Source organism: Scyliorhinus torazame, chromosome 5 (assembly GCF_047496885.1).
Source record: "Scyliorhinus torazame isolate Kashiwa2021f chromosome 5, sScyTor2.1, whole genome shotgun sequence".
Taxonomy (NCBI): domain Eukaryota; kingdom Metazoa; phylum Chordata; class Chondrichthyes; order Carcharhiniformes; family Scyliorhinidae; genus Scyliorhinus; species Scyliorhinus torazame.
The window spans coordinates 125,147,367-125,173,682 of record NC_092711.1 but is presented as its reverse complement, the minus strand read 5'-3'; the positions used below and the strand labels follow the sequence as shown (position 1 = coordinate 125,173,682).

The 26,316-nt window shown below is 50.9% G+C and overlaps 4 protein-coding genes across 14 annotated transcripts in view; 3 read left to right on the top strand and 1 right to left on the bottom strand.

Annotated features, from left to right (window-relative positions):
• Positions 1 to 26,316, top strand: part of LOC140421791 (uncharacterized) — an 864,226-nt gene that overhangs the window by 622,925 nt on the left and 214,985 nt on the right. The window lies entirely within an intron of this gene.
• Positions 1 to 26,316, bottom strand: part of LOC140421820 (uncharacterized) — a 266,946-nt gene that overhangs the window by 89,496 nt on the left and 151,134 nt on the right. For 3 of the 10 annotated variants that reach the window (XM_072506764.1, XM_072506770.1, XM_072506768.1), the window contains exon 1: positions 292 to 381. The exons of 2 other annotated variants lie outside the window; for them this stretch is intronic. Coding sequence is in view for 1 of the 8 variants with exons in the window: in XM_072506773.1 (XP_072362874.1) it covers positions 292 to 367 (76 nt within the window). In the remaining 7 variants the exon portion in view is untranslated. Of the gene's footprint in view, positions 1 to 291; positions 383 to 26,316 lie in introns of those variants that run through there. 5 more of the 10 variants (XM_072506769.1, XM_072506771.1, XM_072506767.1 and 2 more) reach the window with 4 other exon arrangements.
• Positions 114 to 12,936, top strand: LOC140421831 (uncharacterized). Of its 2 annotated transcripts, XM_072506798.1 has the most exons (3): positions 114 to 200; positions 2,123 to 3,337; positions 12,762 to 12,936. In XM_072506798.1, the coding sequence occupies exons 2-3, from the start codon at positions 2,559 to 2,561 to the stop codon at positions 12,934 to 12,936; spliced, it is 954 nt and encodes a 317-aa protein (XP_072362899.1). In that variant the 5' UTR covers positions 114 to 200; positions 2,123 to 2,558. The 2 variants fall into 2 exon arrangements, 1 of the variants encoding a protein (XP_072362899.1); XR_011947111.1 differs by lacking the exons at positions 114 to 200; positions 2,123 to 3,337 and adding an exon at positions 8,274 to 8,538 and having other exon boundaries at positions 12,762 to 12,915.
• Positions 12,933 to 15,326, top strand: LOC140421840 (uncharacterized). Its single transcript, XM_072506818.1, has one exon. The coding sequence runs from the start codon at positions 13,393 to 13,395 to the stop codon at positions 14,248 to 14,250; it is 858 nt and encodes a 285-aa protein (XP_072362919.1). The 5' UTR covers positions 12,933 to 13,392; the 3' UTR covers positions 14,251 to 15,326.

Genomic DNA, 26,316 nt, shown 5'->3' with positions numbered 1-26,316 from the left:
CCCGACACTGACCTCTCACCTGACACGTCACAATGCGCGGGGTGAGTGACGGCATGTCCAGGCCAATGAGAGGAGAGGGGGCGGAACCAGGGGACCATGCAGGAGCGAATGAGGAGGCGGGACTGGGCTGAGTGAAGCATGCGCAGTGTCATTAATGGCGACGTGAAGAACGTTCTTTCTCGGATTCGCAATCCATAAAGGTGGGAATGGCGGGATGAAGGGATCAGCTCGGTCGTTAGACACGGCTCGTAAACAGGTTATAGAAACAGGGAACCAGAAAAAAAAACCTACCAGTACCCGGTGACCTGAGCGGTGGTTGCAGCTTTGTCACAGATAGAACTAAGCCGCCGCCATCTTGCTTGCGCATTCCCAGAAATCCGCATGCGCACAAGCCTTTTTAATTGGGTACTCGAAGCAGTGCGCACGCGCACCCACCCCTTGTTTATTGGAGCAGCAGCAGCGGAGGATCAGTCGCCATCATTGTTGGGGGCAACATTTAAAAAAAAATGTTTCCTCATGTCAGAATGTCCATCAAACTGTTTCACTCTGAGTTACAAATTCTTATTTATGGGGCATAACAATGATACATGTCCAGGGCAGTGACAATAATTCGTATTTGTATTGTGCCTTGAACAGAATAAAACTTTCAGACTTTTCAGAGAAACGGTACAAAATAACAATTGACACTGAGCCACAAGAGGAGATATTTGCTTTTGAGGAGAATCTTAATAGAGGAGAGTGAGTTAGAGAGTCGCAGAGTTTTAAGGAGGAAATTGCAGAGCTTGTGGCCCAGTCAAATGATAAAAGGCCAGTAATGGTGGAGTGATTAAAATCAGTGATGCTACAGTGGCCAGAATTAAATGAGTGCAGAGATCTTGAAGTGGTGTGTGTGGAGGAGATTACAGAGATCAGGATGATCACAACTAGAGGAAAAGAAGAATGGGAAATTTCAACTTTCGGTGCTTCTTAAAGGGAATCGTTTGTAGATCAGTGAGCAGAGGGGATGGATAAACAAGACTTGTTGTGAGTAAGCACATGGTAGCAGAGTTTTGGATGGGATGGAGGGGGTTGATTAATGTTGGAGGTCGGCTGGGAATGCGTTAGAACAATTTGGTCGAGAGGTAACAAAAGAATGAATGATAGTTTCTGCAGCATACCAAAAGACATGAACACGGAGTCAGGCTGTGTTACTGAGGGGGAAATAGGTTATCTTGGTGGGTGATGTGGATATGTATCAGGGGTGAAATATTTCACCAGTGTTGTGAACAGTCTGCTTCAGCCTTACACATTTGGCAGGGATGGAGTTGGTGGCGAAGGAGTGGAGTTTGTAGAGGGGATGAAGAGAATGGGTTTAGTCTTCTCAATATTTAAATAGTGGAAATTTCTGCTCCTCCAGTACTGGATGTCAGACAAGTTTGGATGGTGTGTGTCTTGGAGTGAAACTTGCAGGGGATGGTTTTCTCATACATCTGCTGTCCTGGTCCATCCAGGTGGTGGAGGTTAAGTGTTTGGGAGATTCTGTCAAATTGTGATTCAGTTGTAGGTTGAGAAAATGTCTCTCCATTGCTCCTGTCACTCCCACTCCCTTCTCTCTTTCTCTCATCATTTCTGTCTCTCCCTCTCTGTCTCCCCACCACGTCTCACTCTCTTTTTCTCTCCCTCTGTCATTCTTGTCACATGGAATTCCCTCGCCCAGAAGATTGTGGATGATCCATCATTGAATATATTTAAGGTTAAGATGGTGAGATTTTTGGTCTCTCAGGAAGTCAAGGACATGGGGAGCTGGCAGGAAAAGGGAATGGAAGACCAAGAGCAGCCACAATCGTGTTCAATCACAGAGCAGGTTCGACGGGCCGAATGGTCTACTGCTGCTCCTGTTTCTTGTATTCTTGCAGAGGCCCAAGTCTTGTGTGGGCTCAGACTGGGTGGCAGGTTGCCTGCCCTAAAAGACATCAGTGAACCAGTTGGATTTTTGTGACAATCTAGCAGTTTTCATGGTCACTTTCTCCCAGTGCCTGCCCCACAAATGACCAGAGTCATTCAGCTCAATTTCACAACTTGCCTTTGTGTTTTTGTGGGTTCTCTCTCACTTCCATTTTTCTGTTTTAAATCAATTTGACAGAGTGTTACAAGGGGGAGATTTGCAGTCAGGAAACTCAAGCCAAACATCACATCAGGATCTGAGAATCGCCCAATTTGCTGTAACATGAAGATCGGTGAATTTTGAACATGGAAGGGAAAAGCTCCGTTAACAGTGAGGAGAAACCATGGGAATGTGAGGAGGGATTCAGATCCACATCTCAACTGGAAACTCGTCATCCCAGACACTCTGGGGAGAGGTCATTCACTTGCTCTGATTGTGGGAAGAGATTCTCTCGATCATCCAGCCTGCTGCAACACCAGCGAGTGCACACCGGGAGAAACCATTCAACTGCTCCCTGTGTGGGAAGGGATTCGCTCAGTTGTCCAACCTGCTGAGACACCAGCTAGTTCACACTGGGAAGAGACCATTCATCTGCTCAGAATGTGGGAAGGGATTCACTCGGTCATCTGACTTGATGACACACCAGCGGGTTCACACGGATGAGAGACCATTTAAATGTCCAGACTGTGTGAAGTGCTACAAAAGTTCCCGGGACCTGATACTCCATCAACGTGTTCACACCAACGAGCGACCGTTCAGATGCTCTCACTGTGGGACTGGGTTCAAGCAGTCATCTCAACTCAGTGAACACCAACGCACGCACACTGGGGAGAGGCCATTCACCTGCTCCGCGTGTGGCAGGGGGTTCAGTAGGTCATCAAACCTGCGGACACACCAGCGCACTCACACTGGGGAGAGACCGTTCACCTGCTCTGAGTGTGGGAAGGAATTCACTCAGTTATCCACTCTGCTGAATCACCAGAGTGTTCACAATGAGAAGAGACCATTTAAATGCCCAGACTGCAGGAAGTGCTACAAAAGTTCCTGGGAACTGCTCCACCATCAACGTGTTCACACTGACGAGAAACCTTTTAAATGCCCAGACTGTGAGAAGTGCTTTAAAAGTTCCGGGGAACTGATGCGTCATCAACGTATTCACACTGATGAGAAACCGTTCAGGTGCTCTTACTGTGGAACTGGGTTCAAGACATCATCTGACCTCACTGTACACCAGCGAACTCACACTGGGGAGAGACCATTCACCTGCTCCCAGTGTGGGAAGACATTCACTCAGTCATCCAGCCTGCTGGCACATCAGCGAGTTCACACTAGGGAGAGGCCGTACACCTGCCCCAAGTGTGGGAAGAGATTCACTCAGTCATCCAACCTGATGAGACACCAGCAAATTCACAAGTAATTACAGTGAGTGGACAGTCTGATCAGCTGCTCTGCTGCTTCCCTCCCTTCCATTAGCTCCACCGGGCCAAACTGTCTCTAAAAATCCCCCTTGTCTGAGTGTGAACTCGGATCTATCTCCGGTTGCTCTCCGATCTCCTGTCATGTCCTGTTCAATCTAATCTTGACCTGCCTTCTGCTCCCTTGACCCAATTCTCACTAAACCGCTGACCATCCAACTTCCCCACATCAACTGATATCGTTAACAGTTCTCTCTCTCTTCTGGCTTTGCCCCTCTCACTTTTAAATACACTATCTTCACCTTTCCTGAGAAATCAACCTTTGACCCCAACTTCCTGCAAAGTACCACACCATCTCCAAACTCCCTTTCCTCTCCAACATGGTGTCCCCCAAGGATCTATCCTTGGCCCCTCCTATTTCCCATCGACATGATGGCACTAGAATCCATAGATTCTAGTGCAGAATCCTAAAGTGCAGAAGGAGGCCATTCGGCCATCAGGATTGCACAATACGCCTGAAAGAGCACGCTAGCTAGGCCCATAACCTCACCCTATCCCGATAACACCACCTAACCTGCACATCTTTGGACTGTGGCAGCACCCGGAGGAAACCCACACAGATTTGGGGAGAATGCACAAACTCCATACTGACAGTCATCCAAGGCCAGGTTCAAACCCGGTCCCTGGTGCTGTGAGGCAGCACTGCTCTCCACTGTCCCGCTGTCCAAAAGCACCGTGTTAGTTTTCACATGCACACTGACAACACCAAGCCCTACCTCACCGCCACCCCTCTCCATTCCTCCACTGATACTAAATTATCAAACTGCCTATCCCACAACCACCGGATGAGCAGAAATTTCCTCCAATTAAACTTTGGGAAGATCAAAGCCGTTATCTTCAGTCACCATTAGAAATTCCATTCCCTAACTCCCGCGTCCATCCCTCTCCCTGGGAACTGTCTGAGGCTGAATCACACTCTGCACAATCTCCGTGTCAGATTTAAATCCGATGAGTTTCTGACCACATATCCACACCATCACAAACACCACGGAATTCCACCTCTGTAACGTTACTTGTCTCCAGCCTACCCCAGCTTGTCTGCTGCTGAAATCCTCATTCATACCCACGTCAACTTGAGGTTTGACTATTCCAATGCATTCCTGCCCAGCCTCTCACATTGACCCTGCTTCCCAGCACCTGGAAAGCTGAAATCATCCAAAACTCTGCTGCTCATATGCTTTCTCACCCCAAATCTATTTCATTTTTATTAATTTTTCCACTTAAGGGGCAATTTAGCATGGCCAATCGACAGACATGGGGAGAATGTGCAAACTCCAAATGGATTGTGACCCGGGGCTGGGATCAATCCTGGGTCCCCAGCACTGTGAGGCAGCAGTGCTAACCACTGTGCTACCGTGCCGCCCATTTCTCACCCCAAGTTGAGGGGAGAATATGGTGTAGTGATCATGTCATCTGGACTAGTTATCCAGAGGCTCGGGCGAATTATCTGGGGGCACGGTTTCAAATCTCTGCAGGCTGACAGGATGTGGAAGTGGGTAGAACATATTCCAGAGCTTAGTGTCGAGGCAACTGAAGGAGCAGGGCCACCAATGGTGCACAACTGAAATGCGGGGCAAGAGGGGCCACAATTAGAGGAGGGGGGTTGTGTAAATAGATGGCTGTCTGTAAGTTGAGACATTGGGCTGCAGAATTTTGATTGACCTCAATTTTATAGATGGGAGAATGTGGTAGAGCCATCAGGAGTACATTAGAATTGTCAACTCTGGAGGTAATCCATAGTATGTACTATGTTTTCATGTATGGAACGATCTGCCTGGACTGTACACAGAAGAATACTTTTCACTGTACCTTGGTACACGTGACAATAAATCCAAATCCAAGAATCATAACAGAATGCAGCAAACCTGCACACAGGGGAACTTGGACAGCCAGCATGGAGTTCAAACCTGCAACACTGGCGTTATTAGCACCACACTCTAAACATTTTCAATTCACTGAATCTTCCACCCTGCAGAATGGCCACCATCAGAGTTCAAAATCTTTCTATATTCCCGATTACCATCTCATATAGCCTTGCATCCCTTTCACCATTTAATCTCTCCTGCATTTCATAGACCTCTCATAATAATTATTATTATTATTACACAATCGAGTTCAGGTCAGATCCCTGACTCAAGAACATTAAAAGACCCCTGGATAGAAAGAACCACCGGCTTATGCACAATAATAATAATCTTTACACTGCAATGAAGTTACTGCGGCATCTGTTCGGGTACACAGAGAAAGAATTCAGAATGTCCAAATTACCTAAAGGAAAGGTTTACTTAGGTAGGTTTATAATTTGATTCTTCATTTTATCGATTCCCGTCCCAGCGTACCCATTCGCCACATGATATCAAAATAATTCAGTGTTCACTGGTTTTAACTTTCAATGGCAGTGTTTATACCCAGTAGCTGCCGCGGTGGGTAATGTCCTCTATTCCCACCACAGGAGAGCAGTGCGCAAGCGCAGTACCGCCCGGTGTCTGGAGTATGCGCAGTGAGACCGATGGTAAGTCTCTTGTCTGTCGTATCGCCAAATTGGTGAAGATGTGGAATGCAGAGGGAGCGATGGAGCCAGTGGGTGGATAGGGAGGTTTCTAAATACCTGGTGAATGCCTCAAACCCCAAATATGAAACTGCGGGTCCCTCATTTGCAGCTCCGGGCTTTATCCCCCAAAAAGTCCAATGTTAACTGCTGATTTAAAGGGGAGAGAGCATTTGCGCCGGGTTTTGGAGATGTAAAATATGGTGGGCGGGGCTTCAGCGCATGTTCCCACCCGGGTCCTAGCGCCTGACAAAAATATCAATTTAATTATTTTCCCACTCGTGGTTAACTAAGGTAGACGTTCATCTGTTTCCATAGCGAGTAATTCCTGGAACTGGTCGCTAGTCTGTTACCAGGGGTTTATAACTTGAGAGGCACCCACGCAACACGTGGCTGACCAGGACTCTCTCCCACTCTTATCGTCAGACATTGGTGTGTTTGGAAGCATTTGCAGGTTGACACACTCAACCTGTTTGACCGGATTATGAACATACTTTCCTTGGCTATCCTGTCCTGGGGTAGAACTCGAATCCGGAGATTCTGGCTCAGAGGCAACCATAATCCTCCACAAGATCCCCCCCCCGCCCACCTCGCCAGTCTACTTAATAATAATAATCTTTATTGTCACAAGGAGGCTTACGTTAACATTGCAATGAAGTTACTAGTCACCACACTCTGGCGCCTGTTCGGGGACACAGAGGGAGAATTCAGAATGTTGAAATTACCTAACAGCACGTATCTCGCGACCACAATTAACCAAATATTGAGGAGCAGTCCCTTCAGGTAACTATACAGGGGCTGCAACCTTTCACATTGAATAAATACTTAGCCCATGGACTCGTCAAGGCTAAAAATATCACTTGCAGCCTAATGAACGGTCGCACAGTCGTTAGCACTGTTGCTTCACAGCGCCAGGGTCCCGGGTTCAATTTCTGGCTTGGATCACTCTCTGTGCGGAGTCTGCACGTTCTCCCCGTGTCTGCGTGGGTTTCTTTGGGTGCTCCGGTTTCCTCCCACAAGTTCCGAAAGACGTGCTCGTTAGGTGAATTGGACATTCTGAATTCTCGCTCAGTGCACCCAAACAGGCGCTGGAGTGTGACGACTAGGGGATTTTCACAGTAACTTCATTGCAGTGTTAATGTAAGCCTACTTGTGACACTAATAAATATTATTCTTATTATCTGGAGCAATCCAGTCAGAGTCATTCTCCTGCTCTGTCTCTGTATCCTCACAGCTTTATTTCTCTCAGGTTTCTCCCCAATTAAAAAAAAAGAATCATTTATTGTGTCTATTTCCAAACTCCATCATAGGCAGCAAGTTTAAGGTTATTGCCACTAGCTGTGTAAAAACATTCTTCCTCATACCTCCTGGACCATTTACATGCATAGATACGGAGCAACGTAGAAAATAGGATCAGGGGGCCATTTGGCCCTTCGAGCCTGCTCCACCATCCATTGGCCAGAGCTGATTAGGCTCAATCGCCTAATCCCCTTTCCCCCCATATCCTTTGATCCCCTTCACCCTCAATGCTCTATCTAACTACTTCTTGAAAACATGCAGTGTTTTGGCCTTAATTAGTTCCTGTGGCGACGAATTCCACAGGCTCACCACTCTCTGGGTGAAGAAATTTCTCCTCATCACTGTCCTAAATGGTCTACCCCGTATCCTCAGATGTGACCCCTATTTCTGGACACACGCACTATCGGGAACATCCTTCCTGAATCTACTCTGTCTCGCCCTGTTTGTTTTTCAACATAAATTTAGAATGCCCAATTCTTTTTTTGCAATTAAGGGGCAATTTTAGCGTGGCCAATCTACCTACCCTGCACATCTTTGGATTTGTGGGGGTGAGACCCTCGCAAACACAGGGAGAATGTGCAAACTCCACACAGAGAGTGACACGGGGCTGGGATCGAACCCAGGTCCTCGGCGACAGGAGGTAGCTGTGCTAGCCACTGCGCCACCCACGTTTTATAGGTTTCCTCCCACAAGTCCCGAAAGACGTGCTTGTTAGGTTAATTGGACATTCTGAATTCTCCCTCTGTGTACACAAACAGGCACCGGAATGTGACGATTAGGGGCTTTTCATAGTAACTTCATTGCTATGTTAATATAAGCCTACTTGTGACAGTAAAGATTATTTTTTTTAAAATTAAAATTAAATTGAAACACTTTCCTACTGCAGCTGATGAATGGTGGCTTAATTCCCACAGTCCCCTGCGGCCCAGAAACCACTCTATCCAACTGGCTCATTGCTCCGTGGCTGGCTGGCTCTGGAGCATGCGCACAGGGCCAGCCAGCCGCGGAGCATTCTGGGTGGCTCCTCTGTTCCAAGTCGAAAGGAACCGGGAAGAGGTGGTGCCGATGGGCTTCAATAAATTGGTACGGATATGGAATCCCAGGGGGAGTGACGGAGCCAGCTCTGGACGGGGAGTGTTTCTCCACTCCCGAGTGAAGGTCGTGAACCCTAAATAAGACCCTGCGGCCGCGAGTTTGTGGATCTGGATCCTGCTCCTGGGATCAGGCCCGGGTGAATGGCCGCCATGTTGGTTCAACGAGAAGAAGAGCGCATGCGCTGGCGTCAGGGTGACGTAAGAGAGAATGGTTCGGACCTTCGGGTCTCCGGGTCTCTTTTCCAACTGGGTCCTAGGGAACGGACAGCAATTCAGAATAGTTTGAAATTGTTACTTAGCGGCACTGTGGTTGGTACTGCTGTCTCATAGCTGGTGGCTGTAGTTGTGAAGTTTGCACATTCTCCCTGTGTCTGCGTGGGTTTCTTCTGGTGCTCTGCTGTCTTCCCACAACCCAAATATCTGCAGGTTAGGTGAAAAAAAATGAAAATCACTTGTCACAAGTTGGCTTCAAATGAAGTTACTGTGAAAAGCCCCTAGTCGCCACATTCCGGCACCTGTTTGGGGAGGCTGGTACGGGAATTGAACCGTGCTGCTGGCCTGCCTCGGTCTGCTTTAAAAGCCAGCGATTTAGCCCTGTGCCAAACCAGCCCCAGGCGGGGTTATGGGGATAGGGTGGGGTGTGGGCTTAGGCAGGATACTCTTTGAGAAAGTCAGCTTTACTGCACAGAGGGGTGTTGGCTACTCTGAGTGGAGGGTCTGCTCCTGATCTGTTTAAACCACCAATTTGTATATCCAGATGGGTGAGCCCTGTGGGGGAGAATGTCGGTCTTCCTCTGGCTGCTGGCCTCTCTTCCGTGGTCTTGTCCATGTTCAGGTGGCCCTGGAGTGGGACCACGAGGTGTCCACCAGGACGCTTGACACCTTCCACAACTGTTGTTACCTCAGGGTGCAGAGGAAACAACCTGCCCGCATCTATCCTATCTGTTCCCTTCATAATTTTATATGTTTCAATAAGATCCTTCTAAACTCCAATGAGTACATTCCCAGTCTACTCAACCTCTCGTCATAATCTAATCCCCTCAACTCTGGGATCAACCTAGTGAATCTCCTCTGCACTCCCTCCAGTGCTAATATGTCCTTTCTCAGGTAAGGAGACCAAAACTGAACACAATACTCCAGATGCAGCCTCACCAACACCCTATACAATTGCAGCATAACCTCACTAGTCTTGAACTCCATCCCTCTAGCAATGAAAGACAAAACTCGATTAGCCTTCTTTTTTAAAAAAAATATATTTTATTCAAGATTTTTTGGCCAAACATAACAGTACATAGTTTTTCTTTTAAACAACAATAAAGCAATATAAATAACCGTGGCCAGTTTTAAACAAATAAATAAATAATATATAAGCAGAAACAAAACTAAATGGCAACTGCCTTGTCAAAAATAGTTACTCTCCAAAGATACAATCCAACAGTCCAATATACATTACCTATAATAAATGTCTATACATATACAATGACATCCCTAAGAGCCCGCCCGGATCCTCCCCCCCCACCCCCCCCCCCCTGCCCCGGGTTGCTGCTGTTGTCTTTCTTTCTTTTTCATTCCCTCTATCGTTCTGTGAGGTAGTTGACGAACGGTTGCCACCGCCTGGTGAACCCTTGAGCCGAACCCATTACTACGAACTTGATCCGTTCTAACTTTATAAACCCTGCCATGTCGTTTATCCAGGTCTCCACGCCCGGGGGTTTGGCTTCCTTCCACAGAAGCAATATCCTGCGCCAGGCTACTAGGGACGCAAAGGCCAAAACATCAGCCTCTCTCGCCTCCTGCACTCCCGGCTCTTCTGCAACCCCGAATATAGCCAACCCCCAGCTTGGCTCGACCCAAGGTGGTGGGTCTTTTCGAAGACCCACCACCTTCGAAAGCACCTTCGCCACCCCCACCCAGAACCCCTGTAATGCCGGACATGACCAGAACATGTGGGTGTGATTCGCTGGGCTTCTCAAGCATCTCCCACATCTATCCTCTACCCCGAAAAATTTACTGCGCCGTGCTCCAGTCATATGCGGCCTGTGTAGAACCTTGAATTGTATCAGGCTTAGCCTGGCAAACGAGGACGATGAGTTTACCCTACGTAGGGCATCAGCCCACAGCCCCTCCTCAATCTCCTCCCCCAGCTCTTCTTCCCATTTCCCTTTCAGCTCATCTACCATGATCTCCCCCTCGTCCCTCATTTCCCTGTATATGTCCGACACCCTACCATCCCCCACCCATGTCTCTGAGATCACTCTATCCAGCACCTCCTGCATCGGGAGCTGCGGGAATTCCCTCACCTGTTGCCTCGCAAAAGCCCTCAGTTGCATATACCGAAATGCATTCCCTTGGGGCAACCCATATTTTTCCGTCAGCGCTCCCAGACTCGCAAACGTCCCATCTACAAACAGATCTGTCAATTGTACTACCCCAGCTCTTTGCCATGCTCCAAATCCCCCATCCATTCTCCCCGGAACAAACCTATGGTTATTTCTTATCGGGGACCGCACCCCCTGGCGGGGGCATCATCATTACCCCTAGCAACCTCCGTATGTTCGTGTTCAGCTGCCTCCCCTTCACAAACCCAGTTTGGTCCTCATGAACCACCCCCGGGACACAGTCCTCTATCCTCGTCGCCATTACCTTGGCCAGAATCTTAGCATCCACATTTAAAAGAGAAATGGGCCTTTAGGAGGAGCGATGCCTCTGACATAGTCGGGGGCAACTGCCCCCTTTCCCTAGCCTCATTAAAGGTTCTCGTCAGAAGCGGGGCCAGCAAGTCCATATACTTCCTATAAAATTCCACCGGGAATCCGTCTGGTCCCGGGGCCTTCCCCGTCTGCATGCTCCCAATCCCTTTCACTACCTCCTCCATCTCAATCTGTGCTCCCAGTCCCGCCCTCTCCTGCTCCTCCACCTTAGGGAATTCCAGCTGATCCAGAAAGCACATCATTCTCTCCTTCCCTTTCGGGGGCTGAGCTTTATATAATCTTTCGTAGAATGCCTTGAACACCCCATTCACTCTCTCCGCTCCATCTCTCCCTCCTCTTCTCTCACCCCCCCCCTATCTCCCTCGCTGCTCCCCTCTTCCTCAGTTGGTGGGCCAGCAACCGGCTCGCCTTCTCCCCATATTCGTACTGTACATCCTGTGCCTTCCTCCATTGTGCCTCTGCATTACCCGTGGTCAACAAGTCAAATTCTACATGTAGCCTTTGCCTTTCCCTGTACAGTCCCTCCTCCGGTGCCTCCGCATGTTGTCTGTCCACCCTCAAAAGTTCTTTCAGCAACCGCTCCCTTTCCCTACCCTTCTGCTTTCCTTTATGTGCCCTGATAGATATCAGCTCCCCTCTAACCACTGCCTTCAACGCCTCCCAGACCACTCCCACCTGTACCTCCCCATTATCATTGAGTTCCAAGTACCTTTCAATACACCCCCTCACCCTTAAACACACCCCCTCATCTGCCAATAATCCCATGTCCATTTTCCAGGGTGGACGCTGTTCTTTTTCCTCCCCTATCTCCAGGTCCACCCAATGTGGAGCGTGGTCTGAGATAGCTATAGCCGTGTACTCCGTCCCTGTCACCTTCGGGATCAGCGCCCTTCCCAAAACAAAAAAGTCTATCCGTGAATATACTTTATGGACATAGGAGAAAAATGAGTACTCCTAGGCCTGCTAAATCTCCAGGGGTCTACTCCTCCCATCTGCTCCATAAAGTCCTTAAGCACCCTAGCTGCAGCCGGCCTCCCGGTCCTGGACCTCGATCTGTCCAGCCCTGGGTCCAGCACCGTATTAAAATCTCCACCCATTACCAACTTCCCCACCTCTAGGTCCGGTATACGTCCCAACATACACCTCATAAAATTGGCATCATCCCAGTTCGGGGCATATAAGTTCACTAGAACCACCGCCTCCCCTTGCAATCTGCCACTCACCATCACGTATCTACCCCCACTATCCGCCACTATGGTCTTTGCCTCAAACAGTACCCTCGATTAGCCTTCTTAATCACCTGTTGCACCTGCACACCAACTTTTTGCGATAGTTTGCACAGTTACTTCACAGCTCCAATGTCCCAGGTTCAATTCCAGGCTTGGTCTCTGTCTGTGTGGAGTCTGCACCTTCTTCCTTTGTCAGTCCAGAGATGTGCAGGTTAGGCGGATTGGCCATGAAAAAAATTCCCTTGGGTGTCCCAAAAAGGTTAGGTGGGATTACGGGAAGAGGGTGGGGTGCACTTTCCAGGGGCCAATGCAGACTCGGTGGGCCTAATGGCCTCCTTCTACACTGTAAATTCTATGATGATCTGTGATGATATTTGGGGAAACAAGAGATGGAAGAATATTCCATAGAAATTAGAATTATTTGCTCTGAATTTCCATCCTGGAATGAAAGTGATACTGACACTGTCAACTCCTTTTACAGGGGATTGGAGGGCAAGGATTTGACACGGTCATCAGGATCTGAATATCATCAGCCTTTGAATGTGGATGGGGAAATGTTTGTCTGTTCTGTCTGTGGGAAAGGATCTGAACATCAGTGTGACTGGAAAAGCACCGAGACCCACACAACACGCATCCGAGTGAGAGTTTGCCAGTGAACTGACTGTGGAAAGAGCTTTATCCTGTTACACAGCCTGAAAAAACATTGCACCGTTCACAGTGGGGAGAGACCATACACGTGTTCTGTGTGTAGAGGAGGCTTCAACTGATCATCCAGCCTGTTTTTTTTTTATTTGTTCATGGGAAGTGGGCATTGCTAGTTGTGGAAGCATTTATTGCCCATCCCTGAGGGCATTTAAGAATCAACCACATTGCTATGGATCTGGAGTCATGTGTAGGCCAGACCTGAAGGACATCAGTGAACCAGATGGGTTTTTACAACAAATGATAATGATTTGATGGTCACCATTAGAATTTGAATTCCAGATCTTTATTGAATTCAATTTTCACCATCTGCCGTGGTGGGATTTGAACCTGGGTCCCCAGAGCATTACCCTGGGTCTCTAGATTATTAGTCCAGTGACAATATCCCTACGTCACTGCCTTGGTAACACATGGATGCCGGCAGCATGGGAAAACCGTGGAAATGTGGGGACTGTGGGAAGGGATTCAGATCCCCATCAGGGCTGGAAATTCATCGACGTAGTCACACCAGGGAGAGGACTTTCAACTGCTCTGACTGTGGGAAAAGCTATAAGAATGCTGGGGGTCTAATTAATCATCAACGTGTTCACACGAGAGAGAAGCTGTTTACCTGCTCCACCTGTGGAAAAGAATTCACCTGGGAATCCAGCCTAACGACACACCAGCGGGTTCACACTGGAGAGAAACCATACGATTGCTCTCAGTGTGGGAAGAGCTTCCGGTGTTCATCCAACCTCACTGAACATCTACGGGTTCACACTGGGGAGAGACCATTCCACTGCTCTGAATGCGGGCAGAGATTCACTTGTTCTTCCCATCTCACTCATCACAAGCTTGTCCACACTGGTGAGAGGCCATTCGTCTGCTCCGTGTGTGGGAAGGGATTTATTAGATCAACGTGCCTTCTTAGTCACCAGCAAGTTCACACTGACGAGAAAGCATTCACCTGCACTGAGTGTGGGAAGAGTTTCACTCGTCCATCTAATCTTCGGAATCACCAGCGAGTTCACACTGGGGAGAAACCCTTTACCTGTGCTGAGTGTGGGAAGGGATTCGCTGCAAAATCGCAGCTTCAGTCACACAAACTTGTTCACACCGATGAGAGACCATTTCAATGTTCTGACTGTGAGAAGTGCTTCAAAAGCAGAAGGGATTTGCTGAATCACCAGCGAATGCATTCCGGGGAGAAGCCGTTTACCTGCCCCGTGTGTGGCAAAGGATTCACTCAGCCATCCGCTCGTCTGAAACACCAGAGAGTTCACATGTGATTACAGGGATTGGATTCCTACACCCAGGAATGAACCATGTTCATTCTGACAGTTTTGATTTATTTCCTATTGATGTTCAACCCCAGCCCAGTTAAAGGGATTAATAGAGTGGACATGAATTGCGTTAAACATAGTGTTCACCTCGATGGGTGAGGCGCTGCAGAGGGTGGTGGAGGTGAACAAAGGGGCCCAGAGCCAAGGTGCAGGACCTGGACAACAGGTCAAGAAGGCAACATTTGAGAAATGTGGGCCTGCCCAAGGGGGTGGAGGGCCTGAGGCCGACCGAGTACTTTGTGAGGGTGTTTGAGGAGTTCATAGGGGAAGGGGAAGATCCCTGCCGCTATGAGTTGGACAGGGCACATTGGTCGCTCAGGCCGAAGCCTAAGGTGAATGAGCCACCAAGGGTGAGTATATTCTGCTTTCACAGCTACCACGTGAAGGAGAGGGTTTTGAGCTGGGCGAAGCAGAGGTGAGGTGTGGGAAGACATTGGCATATGAATATACCAAGACGCGATGGCGCAGCTGGGGAGAAGGCGGGTGGCCTTTGACGGGGAGAGGTGGCATTGTATGGCAGCGGAGTGAGATTCGGAGTGGTCTAACCTGCGAAGTTGAAGGATTTTTATTTCGAGGCGGTGGAGGCGTTCGTTAAGGCTGAAGGACTGGGATGAGCGTTGGGATTTGGACTTGGTTGGTGGGGACGGGGATAGCGTTTGTCTTCGGGAGGGTTTTCTATTTGATTGGGGGTCTAGTTTTCTGCATCTTGAATGGGGGAGGTTTTGTTTCGATGTGTTTCGGGTTTTGCTTTTTCTTGTTTCTTTCTGGGAGAGGTTCAGTATTGTTCTTTGGTTTGAGGAAGGTGGGTTTTTGGACATGTTGGAGGTTACTGAGGAAGGGGTGGGGAAGAGGGGGAGGCTCTGGTTGGGGTCATCGCACCAGCTAACGAAGGTTGGCTAGTGAATGGGAGTGTGGTGTGGGGAGGGGCCGTGGTTGTTGGAGCCTGGTCGAGCAGATTTCGATGGACCTGGAAGGTGTGAATGGTGGGGGAGGGTATCGATATTGGGTGAGGTGTTTGCAAGAGGAAGTGAATGGGGGGATTCTGGGAGGGGGGGGCGGTTAATAGTCAGAAAAGGGTGAAGGATCAGGTGAGGTTTAGAAAGTGTTGTGTGAGTCAGTTGTTTCATTCGGGGTTCAATAGTCGGGCTCCGGGGGGGGGGGGCGATTATTGGTGGGGAAGAGGGTAAAGTTTCAGATGGAAAAGCTGGTGGTTGATCAGGGGGGCAGGTACGTGATGGTGACGGGTGCATTGGAGGGGTGGTTGGTGGCGCTGGCAAGTTAATATGGCCCCGATTGGGATGATGCGGGGTTTGTAAGGGGAGCGCTGGGTGCCATCCCGGATCTGGATACCCATCAGCCGATAGTAGGGGGGGATTGGAACATAGTGTTGGAATCAAAGATGGACAGGACCTAGCCGCGCTCGCTGACCCAGCCGGGGGAGGGCGGATTACAACATAGTGCTGGAACCAAAGGTGGACAGGTCCCAGCCGCGCTTGCTGACCCAGCCTGGGGATGTGAGGGGATTACAACATTGTGCTGGAACCAAAGGTGGACAGGTCCCAACCGCGGTCGCTGACCAAGCCCGGGGGGGGGGGGGGGGAACATAGTGCTGGAACCAAAGGTGGACAGGTCCCAGCCGCGCTTGCTGACCCAGCCTGGGGGTGTGGGGGGATTACAACATAGTGCTGGAACCAAAGGTGGACAGGTCCCAGCAGCGATTGCTGACCCAGTTTGGGGGGGGGGGGGGGGGGGGGGGGGGGACAAAGGCATTGGCTGGGCTCATGAAAGAGATGGGGAGGGGGGCGGGGAGTTGACCCGTGGAGATATTTACACCCCAAGGAATCGGGAGTATTTGTTTTTCTTTCGGTGAACAAGGTGTTTTCAAGAAATGACTTTTTTGTCGGAAATGCGCTGTTCGCAGGAAATGAGAGGTCGGAGTACTCGGCAATAGTGATCTCAGATCACACAGTGCAGCATGGTAGCACAGTGGTTAGCACTGTTTCTTCACAGAACCTGGGACCCGGGGTCGATTCCCGGCTTGAGTCACTGACTGTGCGGAGTCTGCACGTTCTCCCCGTATCTGCGTGGGTTTCCTCCAGGTGCTCCGGTTTTCTCCCACAAGTCCCGAAAGACATGCTTATTTGGTAATTTGGACCATTCTGAATTCTTCATCTATGTACCCGAACAGGCGCCGAAGTGTGGCGACTAGGGGCTTTTCACAGTAACTTCATTGCAGTGTTAATGTAAGCTTACTTGTGACAATAGAGATTATTATTGCATTGGATGGATGTAGTTTTGGAGAAGGGGGAACCCCAGAGGCCAGGGTAGAGAATGGGTGTGTGGTTACTGGTGAACCAGAGCTTCTATGACAAGATGGGGGCGGTGATTGAGTATGTGGGGTTTAATTGCATGGAGAGGTGGCCCTTGGGAGACTGCAGACATGGATGGAGGCAGGCCCGACTGGTTTCTGGTCGAATTTTATAAAAGTTTTAAGGATAGCTGGCGCTGTTGATGGTGTGAATGTTTGAGGACGCGATGGTTAGGGTGTCTTGCTGCAAACAATGACCAGGCCTCCATCTCGCTGTTGCTAAGAAGGACAAGGAGCCGGTGGAGTGTGGGTTGTACAGGCCCATATTTCTGCTGAATGTTGATGCCAAGATACTGGCAACAGTGTTGAGGTTGGAAGGGTGCCTCACCGAGGTGACTGGGGAAGCCAGACGGGGTTCGCAAAGGGAAGACAGCTGTTCTCTAAAGAAAGGAGATTTTGAAACGTGTTGCTCTCTCCGGCAGAGGGGAGGGAGACAAGATGGTGGTGGTGTTCGATCGAGTGGAGTGGAGTTATTTGATGGTGGGATTGGACCACTGGGCTACCCTGCTGCGGGGCGTGGTCCACGTTTGTGGTGTTAGTGCAGCTGCTATATAAGGAGCCGATGGTGAGCGTGCGCACCAATGGTATGAACTCTGGGTATTTAGCATTGCACTGGGGAACGAGGAAAGGATGGCCCATGTCCCCTCTTCTGTTTGCAATGGCTATAGAGCTTTTGTCTATTGAGCTGAGGAGCTCGGGATGTGGAGGGTGTCCTTCAGTGCAGAAGATCTGTTCCTGTATATTTCCGAGCGAAGCTCTTTGGTGGGGAGTATAATGGAGTTGCTCCAGAGATGTGAAACGTTTTCAGGGTACAAATTGAATTTTGGGAAACGTGAGTATTTTGTGGTCTCCCTTCTGGAAGTGGGAGGGGGATAGTGCTGCCATGTGACAGCTGCCATTTCACCTGGCACTGTCTCATTATTGGTTTTTGGGTGCGGGTAGCCTAAGATTGGGCAGGGCTTTGGAGGTTTAACTTCACTAGCTCGGTGGGGAGGGTGAAGGCTGATTTGCTGAGGTGGGGAAATCTCCCTGTCGTTGGCAGACCAGCTGCAGGCAATAAAGCTGAATGTTTTGCCACGGTTCCTGTTTTTGTTTCAGTGTTTGTCGGTACTTTTGCCCAAAGCGTTTTTTAGGAGGGTCGACAGACGGATCTCCTCGTTGTTTGGGTGGGAAGGTGGCGAGGATTAGGAAGGAAATATTGCAAAGGGAATTAGGCCTCCCAAATTTATTGTATTCTTATTGAGCGGCAAATGCAGAGAAGGTTTGGCGTTGGAGCGGGGGGCGCTTTGTGGGTGAGGATGGAGGCGGCCACTTGCAGGGGGTCGGGGTGTTCGAGCTGATGACTGCGCTACTCCCGATGGCCCCAGGGAATAAGACAGTGGTGGTTGCCACGTTGAAGATCTGGAGGCAGTTTAAACAGCATTTTAGGTTGGGAGTTGGTTTGGAGGGATGCCAATCCGAGCGAATCATACATTAGAACCGGAGAGAATGGATGCAAAGTTTTGGGGATGGGAAGGGAGGGGATTAAGAAAATGAAGGATTTTCTAGGAGGGCGATTTGCGAGTTTGGAGGAGGTGGATGAGACATTTGGGCAGGCGAAAGCTTTAGGTATTTACAGGTGCAGGACTTTGCGAAGAAGGCCTTCCTGATAGCGCCTGCCTTGTTGCTGGAGGCGGTGCTGTCAGAGGGAGTTTTGTCTCGGCAATTTACGGGAGGATCTTGGAGGAGAACGGGGTGTCCATGGAGGGGGTTAAGGCGAAGTGGGAAGAAGAGTTGGGGTAGTGCTGGAGGATGGTCTATGGTGCGATGTGCTGTGGAGGGTAAATGCCTTGACTTTGTGTATGAGGCCTGGACTGATACAGCTAAAGGTAGTATACAGGGTGCACCTCACAAACCTAGGATGAGCCGGCTGTTTGAAGGGGTGGAGGATGTCTGTGAGCGATGTGGGCTGGACTCTGCGAATCATGTACATATGTTTTGGCCCTGCCCGAAGCTGGAAAGGGTTTGGAGGATGGTGTTCAGCACCATTTTGGGGTGTTTACATGTGGACGTGGTGCCCGATCCCCTCGGGTGTTGGATCTGCTGGAGCTGCAGGGAGATGTTCTAACCTTCGCCTCGCTGGTTGCTCGCAGGCGGGCCTTGTGGGGTGGAGGTCAGCTTCCCCACCCTGTGCCTCGGTGTGGTGGGTGATCACCTGGAGCTTCTGACCCTGGAAAAGGTGACGTTTGCTCTGAAGGGGGCGACTGGTGGGTTCTACAATTGTTGGGGTTTGTTTATCGTGCATTTTCTGGAGTTGGTTACCGTTGACTGTTGGGGGCTCGTGGGGTTTTATGTTGTAAACCTGTTGGAAAATTTGTTGAATAAAAATACTTTCAAAAACAAAATCGATACAGGAAATGTAGAGAAATCTATGAATGTATAAAAAACTGAGGGGCAGCACGATGGCACAGTGGTTAGCACTGCTGCCTCACGGCGCCGAGGTCCCAGGTTCGATCCTGGCTCTGGGTCACTGTCCGTGTGGAGTTTGCACATTCTCCCCATTGTAAAGTGCTTTTTGAGGTCAAAAAAAGACCAAGAACTGCGATTGGTGCTGTTCCTTGTATTTTTCTTGGGTTTGTCACGCAGTGTTGATCATATCTTTGGTTCCTTGTGACGGGAGAAAACCCTTCAAAGGAGCAGCTTGTTTCAGTCTGTTTTTCCAGAGGGACGAAAACTCTCGACCATCTCACCAGAATGAGACACCGATTCAGATGCCGACGGACATTCTGGTGCATCCTCAGCCACCGATAGTAATTATGTAAAATATCATGGACTCAAAAAGAGAAAAATGCCCTGCTTCGATCTATCAACAATACTGATTCTTTCCTAAGGCATTAAAATGTGACCAAAGTCAAATTTAAACCATCCTTGTGCTCTGAACTCTCATCAAGTAGGAAGACTGAGTCCTGACTTGCTATGAGGGAAAGTCTTTGCTATGGTGTCTGAGATCTTTGATCATAGTCACATCAGCATCAGTGTCCTGACATGATTTTAAATAAGAACAAAGAAATGTACAGCACAGGAACAGGCCCTTCGGCCCTCCAAGCCCGTGCCGACCATGCTGCCCGACTAAACTACAATCTTCTACACTTCCTGGGTCCGTATCCCTCTATTCCCATCCTATTCATGTATTTGTCAAGATGCCCCTTAAATGTCACTATCGTCCCTGCTTCCACCACCTCCTCCGGTAGCGAGTTCCAGGCACCCACTACCCTCTGCGTAAAAACATTGCCTCGTACATCTACTCTAAACCTTGCCCCTCTCACCTTAAACCTATGCCCCCTAGTAATTGACCCCTCTACCCCGGGGAAAAGCCTCTGACTATCCACTCTGTCTATGCCCCTCATAATTTTGTAGACCTCTATCAGGTCGCCCCTCAACCTCCTTCGGTCCAGTGAGAAGGTTTAGCTGGAGTCTGTCGTACCGGTGCAAATGATTTTGTTTTGGGTGGGGTGCCAATCTTGTGTTTTGGGTGAATCCCATTGAATCTCCTCCAGAACAGTTTTCCTGGTGAATCAATTTCATAGAACTTACAGTGCAGAAGGAGGCCATTCGGCCCATCGAGTCTGCACCGGCTCTTGGAAAGAGCACCCTACCCAAGGTCAACACCACCCTATCCCCATAACCCAGTAACCCCACCCGACACTAAGGGCAATTTTGGACATTAAGGGCAATTTATCATGGCCAATCCACCTAACCTGCACATCTTTGGACTGTGGGAGGAAACCGGAGCACCCGGAGGAAACCCATGCACACACTGGGAGGATGTGCAGACTCCACGCAGACAGTGACCCAAGCTGGAATCGAACCTGGGACCCTGGAGCTGTGAAGCAATTGTGCTATCCATAATGAAACCGTGCTGCCTGGTTATTACCTTCTTCACTAAATCCTGCTGATGTCCCTTCACCTTACCAATAGAAGTTTGCCCTGGACACTTACCAGCATTATCTGAAATCAATTATAGATTGGAGTGGTGGGCGAGTGATTTCCTTTCTGCTGTGGAGAAGCTGTGTTTCTTTCTCCCAGAGAGGTAGGTTTTCACTGAGGAAGCTAGAACCAAAGCAGCTTTCGGAATACAGAATGATTCTGTCGGTAAATGTTTGAGGGGCTGTGACCACAACAATATCAGATTTCATAGAATCATAGAATTAACAGTGCAGAAGAAGGCCATTCGGCCCGTCGAGTCTTCACCGGCCCTAGGAAAGGGCACCCTACCCAAGCCCACACCTCCACCCTCCTGTAACCCAGTAACCCCACCCAACCTTTTTGCACATTGAGGGCAATTTAGCATGGCCAATCCACCTAACCTGCACATCTTTGGACTGTCGGAGGAAACCGGAGCACCCGGAGGAAACCCACGCAGACACCGGGAGAACGTGTAGGCTCCGCACAGACAGTGACCCAAGCCGGGAATCAAACCTGGGACCCTGGAGCTGTGAAGTAACTGCTAACCACTGTGCTACCGTGCTGCCCCATTGTAGGACGACTGTCATGGTGTGTATTTACTAAGGATACAACTGTTATGGGGAATCAAACACACAGCTCTTGTCCGATACAGACCTTGTTCATAAAACCGAGACCTGATCACATAAAGCCCAGCCCAGTCTAACAGGTCCATTGGGCATAGCCTCTGACAAGTACTTGGGAGTTTTTCATGCTGAAACATTCCAGTCAAGTGATAATTCTGAGGATTCAGGATATCAATTCCCCCTCCCGCCGCCCCCCCCCCCCCCTCCCTCACCTGTCGCCTCACAAACGCCCTCACTTGCATGTACCTGAAAGCATTTCCCGGGGGTAGCCCAAACTTCTCCTCCAGTGCCCCTAGGCTCGCAAACGTCCCAGAAAATGAACAGGTCCCCCATTCTTCTAATCCCTGCCCGATGCTAGCTCTGAAACGCCCCGTCCATCCTCCCTGGGACAAACCGATGGTTATCCCTGATCGGGGACCACACCGAGGCTCCCATTGTACCCCTATGCCGTCTCCACTGGCCCCAGATCTTTAGCGTTGCTGCCACCACAGGACTCGTGGTGTACCTTGTCGGCGAGAGCGGCAGCGGTGCCCTCACCAGCGCCCCCAGGCTCGTTCTTTTGCAGGACGCCATCTCCAACCTCTTCCATGCCGCCCCCTCTCCCTCCATCACCCACTTACGGATCATCGCCACATTGGCTGCCCAGTAGTAGCCACCCAGATTCGGCAGTGCCAACCCTCCTCTGGCCCTACTGCGCTCCAGAAACCCTCTCCTTACCCTCGGGGTCTTATTCGCCCACACACACCCCATAATGCTCCTGCCTACCCTCTTAAAAAAGGCCTTGGTGATCACGATTGGAAGGCACTGGAACACAAAAAGAAACCTCGGTAGGACCACCATTTTGACCGACTGCATTCTACCCGCTAGTGAGAGCGGCAACATGTCCCATCGTTTGAAGTCCTCCTCCATCTGCTGCACCAGCCTCGTCAAATTAAGTTTATGTAGGGCCCCCCAACTCCTAGCTATTTGGATCCCCAAGTACCGAAAGCTCCTTTCCGCCCTCCTCAACGGTAGATCTCTATCCCCCTTTCCTGGTCTCCTGACTGTACTACAAAGAGCTCACTCTTCCCTACATTGAGCTTCTTGCCCGAAAAATCCACAAACTCCCTTAGAGTCTGCATGACCTCCACCATCCCCTCCACTGGATCCGCCACATACAACAACAGGTAGTCTGCGTAAAGCGACACTCGATGCTCCTCTCCCCCTAGGACCACCCCCCTCCATTTCCTGGACTCCCTTAATGCCATGGTCAAAGGTTCAATTGCTAATGCAGACAGGGGGCACCCCTGCCTCGTCCCTCGATACAGCCGAAAATACTCCGCCCTCCGCCGATTCGTAACTGGGGCTCTATATAGCTTAACCCAGCTAAAAAACCCTCCCCGAACCCAAACCTCCGCAGCATTTCCCAAAGGTACTCCCACTCTACTCGGTCAAAGGCCATCTCTGCGTCCATAGCCGCCGCTATCTCCGCCTCTCCCTCCTCCGATGGCATCATTATCAGCTCTTCCAACCCAATTGGTGCCCCCAAACCAGCCACCTCTTGCTCCTCCACCCTCAGGAACCTCAGTTGGTCCAAGAATCGTCGCATCCTCTCTTCCCCCACTGGGGGCTGGAATCTGTACAGCTCCTCATAGAAGGCCTTGAATGCCCCATTTACTTTCATCGCACTCCGCACCGTAACTCCCCTTCCATCTTTGACTCCACCTATCTCCCTCGCTGCCATCCTCTTACGGAGCTGGTGTGCCAGCATCCGGCTCGCCTTCTCCCCATACTCATACGTCGCCCCCTGCGCTTTCCTCCACTGTGCCTCTGCCTTCCCTGTGGTCAACAGGTCGAACTCCGTCTGGAGACTTCGCCTCTCCCCGAGTAGTCCCTCTTCAGGGGCCTCTGCATATCTCCTGTCCACTCTTAAAATCTCCCCCACTACCTCTCCCTTTCCCTGCCCTCTCTCTTCTCCCTATGAGCCCTGGTGGAGATTAACTCTCCCCTGACCAGCGCCTCCCATACTACCCCCACCTGCACCTCCCCGTTGGCCTCCAAGTACCTTTCAATGCACCCCCTCACCCTCCGGTACACCGCCTCATCTGCCAGCAGTCCCACATCCAACTGCCACAACGGGCGTTGGTCCCTCTCCTCTCCCAACTCCAGTTCCACCCAGTGCGGGGCGTGATCTGAAATGGCTATGGCCGAATACTCCGTTCCCTCCACTTTCGGGATCAGCGCCCTGCCCAGAACAAAAAAATCTATCCGGGAGTAGGCTTTGTGCACGTGGGAGAAAAAAGAAACTTCCCTGGCCTGCGGCCTGGCAAACCTCCACGGATCCACTCCCCCCATTTGGTCCATAAACCCCCTAAGCACCTTGGCCGCAGCCGGCCTCTTTCCGGTCCTAGATCTGGAGCGATCCAGTGCTGGGTCCAACACCGTGTTGAAATCCCCACCCATTATCAAGCTTCCTACCTCCAGGTCCGGAATGCGCCCCAACATACGCTTCATGAATCCAGCATCGTCCCAGTTCGGGGCGTATACATTTACCAATACCACCCACGTCTCCTGCAACCTACCGCTCACCATCACGTATCGACCTCCATTGTCCACTACAATATTCTTGGCCTCAAACGACACCCGCTTCCCCACCAGTATTGCCACCCTTCTGTTCTTCGCAACAAGCCCCGAATGGAATACCTGTCCTACCCATCCCTTTCTTAACCTGACCTGGTCTGCCACCTTCAAATGTGTCTCCTGGAGCATGACCACGTCTGCCTTCAGTCCCTTTAAGTGCGCGTACACTCGGGCCCTCTTTACCGGCCCATTCAGGCCCCTCACATTCCAAGTTATCAGCCCCCCCCCCCCCGCCCCCCCCACCCCCTCCCGCCGACTAGCTATCACCTTTTCTAGGCCAGTCCCATGCCCGTGACGCCCTCACCCTCCAGTCCCCCAGTCGGGGGACCCCCGCCCCGACCACCTCTTCTGTGTCCAATTCCCCCTCGGCCAGTGCAGCAGCAACCCTATCCCCCCCCCCCCCCGCCCCGCTAGACCTGAGTCTGGCTCTTTTGCTCCCCCCATAACACTCCCGTAAGTCAGCTGACTCCTGCTGACCCCGGCTTCCCCCGCCGTCCCATTGACCCCCCCTGTGTGGGAATCTCCCCTCCCCAACAATCCGTGTGCGCTCCTTCACTCCCCCCCCCCACCGTCCTTCCCTAGCGCGGAAAAAAAAACACGCTTTCCTGAGCCTGCCGCTCTGTCGCAGCCTTATCTCATTTCCCCCATCCCCGAGCCTCCCCTCCCTCCAGCACCGGTGCCCACCTCCTCGCACAGTCTTCTCACCCGATCCCTTTCCCCATCCCCATCCCAACCCGTGGAACATTTCCTGCGCTTGATTAAAACCCTGTGTACAACAAACATCCAACATCGCCGCCCCCCCCCCCCCCCCCCCCCCCACACACACACCCTCAGTTTGAGTCCAACTTTTCAGTTTGGATAAAGGTCCAAGCCTCCTCAGGCGTTTCAAAGTAGTGATGTTGATCCTGGAATGTGACCCACAATCGCGCTGGCTGCAGCATTCCGAATCTCACTCCCTTCCGATGCAGCACCGCCTTGGCCCGGTTGAAACCCGCTCTCTTCTTTGCCACCTCCGTGCTCCAGTCCGGGTAGATTCGGATCTCCGCATTCTCCCAGCTGCTATTCCGCTCTTTCTTGGCCCACCTCAAGACCCTCTCTCTGTCCGTGAAACGGTGAAACCTCACCACAATCGCCCTTGGCGGCTCGTTGGCCTTGGGCCTCCTTGCCAGCACCCGATGTGCCCCATCCAGCTCCAGAGGCCTCGGAGGGGCCTCCGCACCCCTCAGCGACTCAAGCATCATGCTCGCATATGCCGTGGCATCGGCCCCCTCCACTCCTTCAGGGAGACCCAGGAAACGAAGATTCTTTCTCCTCGACCTGTTCTCCAGGTCTTCGAATCTTTCCGCCCACCTTTTGTGCAGCGCCTCGTGCCTCTCCAACTTCACCGCCAGGCCCAAGATCTCATCCTCGTTCTCATCGACTTTTTTCTGCACCTCCTGGATCTTTACCTCGTGGGCCTTCTAGGTTATCCCTAATCCTTCAATCGCCGACAGCATAGGCGCCAGCATCTCTTTCCGCAGCTACTCAAAACAGCGCTTGATAAACTCTTGCAGCTCCGGCCCGCATTCCACTTTATCTCCGGCCGCCGCCATCTTGTTTTTCTTCCCTCGCTGCCCTCGCTGCTCCAACGCCGCTTTTTTTAGCTGTTCCACTTCTTGTCCGTTCCATATAGAGTGAAGGGGGACCTTTCTCTCACCTTCCCACACGGGTCGTCTTCAAAAAATTCCAGTTGGGGCTCCTCTGGAGAGCCCGAAAGTCCGTAATCGCGGGAGCTGCCAAAACGTGCGGCTTAGCTCCGCATCGCCGCAACCGGAAGAAAATGGCAAAATTGTTATTTTGTATTAGTTGTTTGGGATTTCAATGGTGCTATTACCCAGCATCCATTGCGTCTGAGTGCCCTATTCACTCCACAGGAGCCCAGTGCGCAGGCGCAGCGTTGTATCCGGAGCATGCGCACTGTCATTTTGCTCGGAGCTCTGCGACTGCTGAAGGGGCTGTTTCCGCGGGTGAGCTGCGGTGGGACGGAGGGAGGAATGGAGCCGGGAACCGGGGGAAGGGGAGGGAGCGGAGTTTCAGAAACCCGGGAAAGGCCCCCGACAGGAAGAGACCCTGCAGGCCCCGCGATTGCAGCTGCGGGGCTTTTATCCAGATCAGGCCCAGTTTCATCGCCGCCATCTGCGTTCAGCTGGGAGCGAAGCGCATGCGCGGCTATCTTGGTGCCGTGACGGAAAGTAGGAGGGGCTTCAGGGTTCTGGTGACCAGGAGAGAAAATGTTTGACTCATTGATTGAATGGTCCGGGAGAACGGGCGCCCTCTTTTCAGGGGGGGGTGGGGCGGGAATGCTGCAAAGCGCATGTGCGTCCATCCCAATAGCAGAAGAATAAGATTATCAGATTTATTAGTAGTAAGAGGCCACTCGGACAATCGTGGCTCATTTGATCATTGTCTTAACTCCAT

Excerpts from the sequence above, each read along its gene's own strand:
- LOC140421831 (XM_072506798.1), top strand. The coding sequence starts at position 2,559 with ATGACACACCAGCGGGTTCACACGGATGAGAGACCATTTAAATGTCCA. Across the intron at positions 3,338-12,761 it reads AGACACCAGCAAATTCACAA|GGGATTGGAGGGCAAGGATT; the intron begins GTAATTACAGTG and ends CTCCTTTTACAG.
- LOC140421840 (XM_072506818.1), top strand. The coding sequence starts at position 13,393 with ATGGATGCCGGCAGCATGGGAAAACCGTGGAAATGTGGGGACTGTGGG.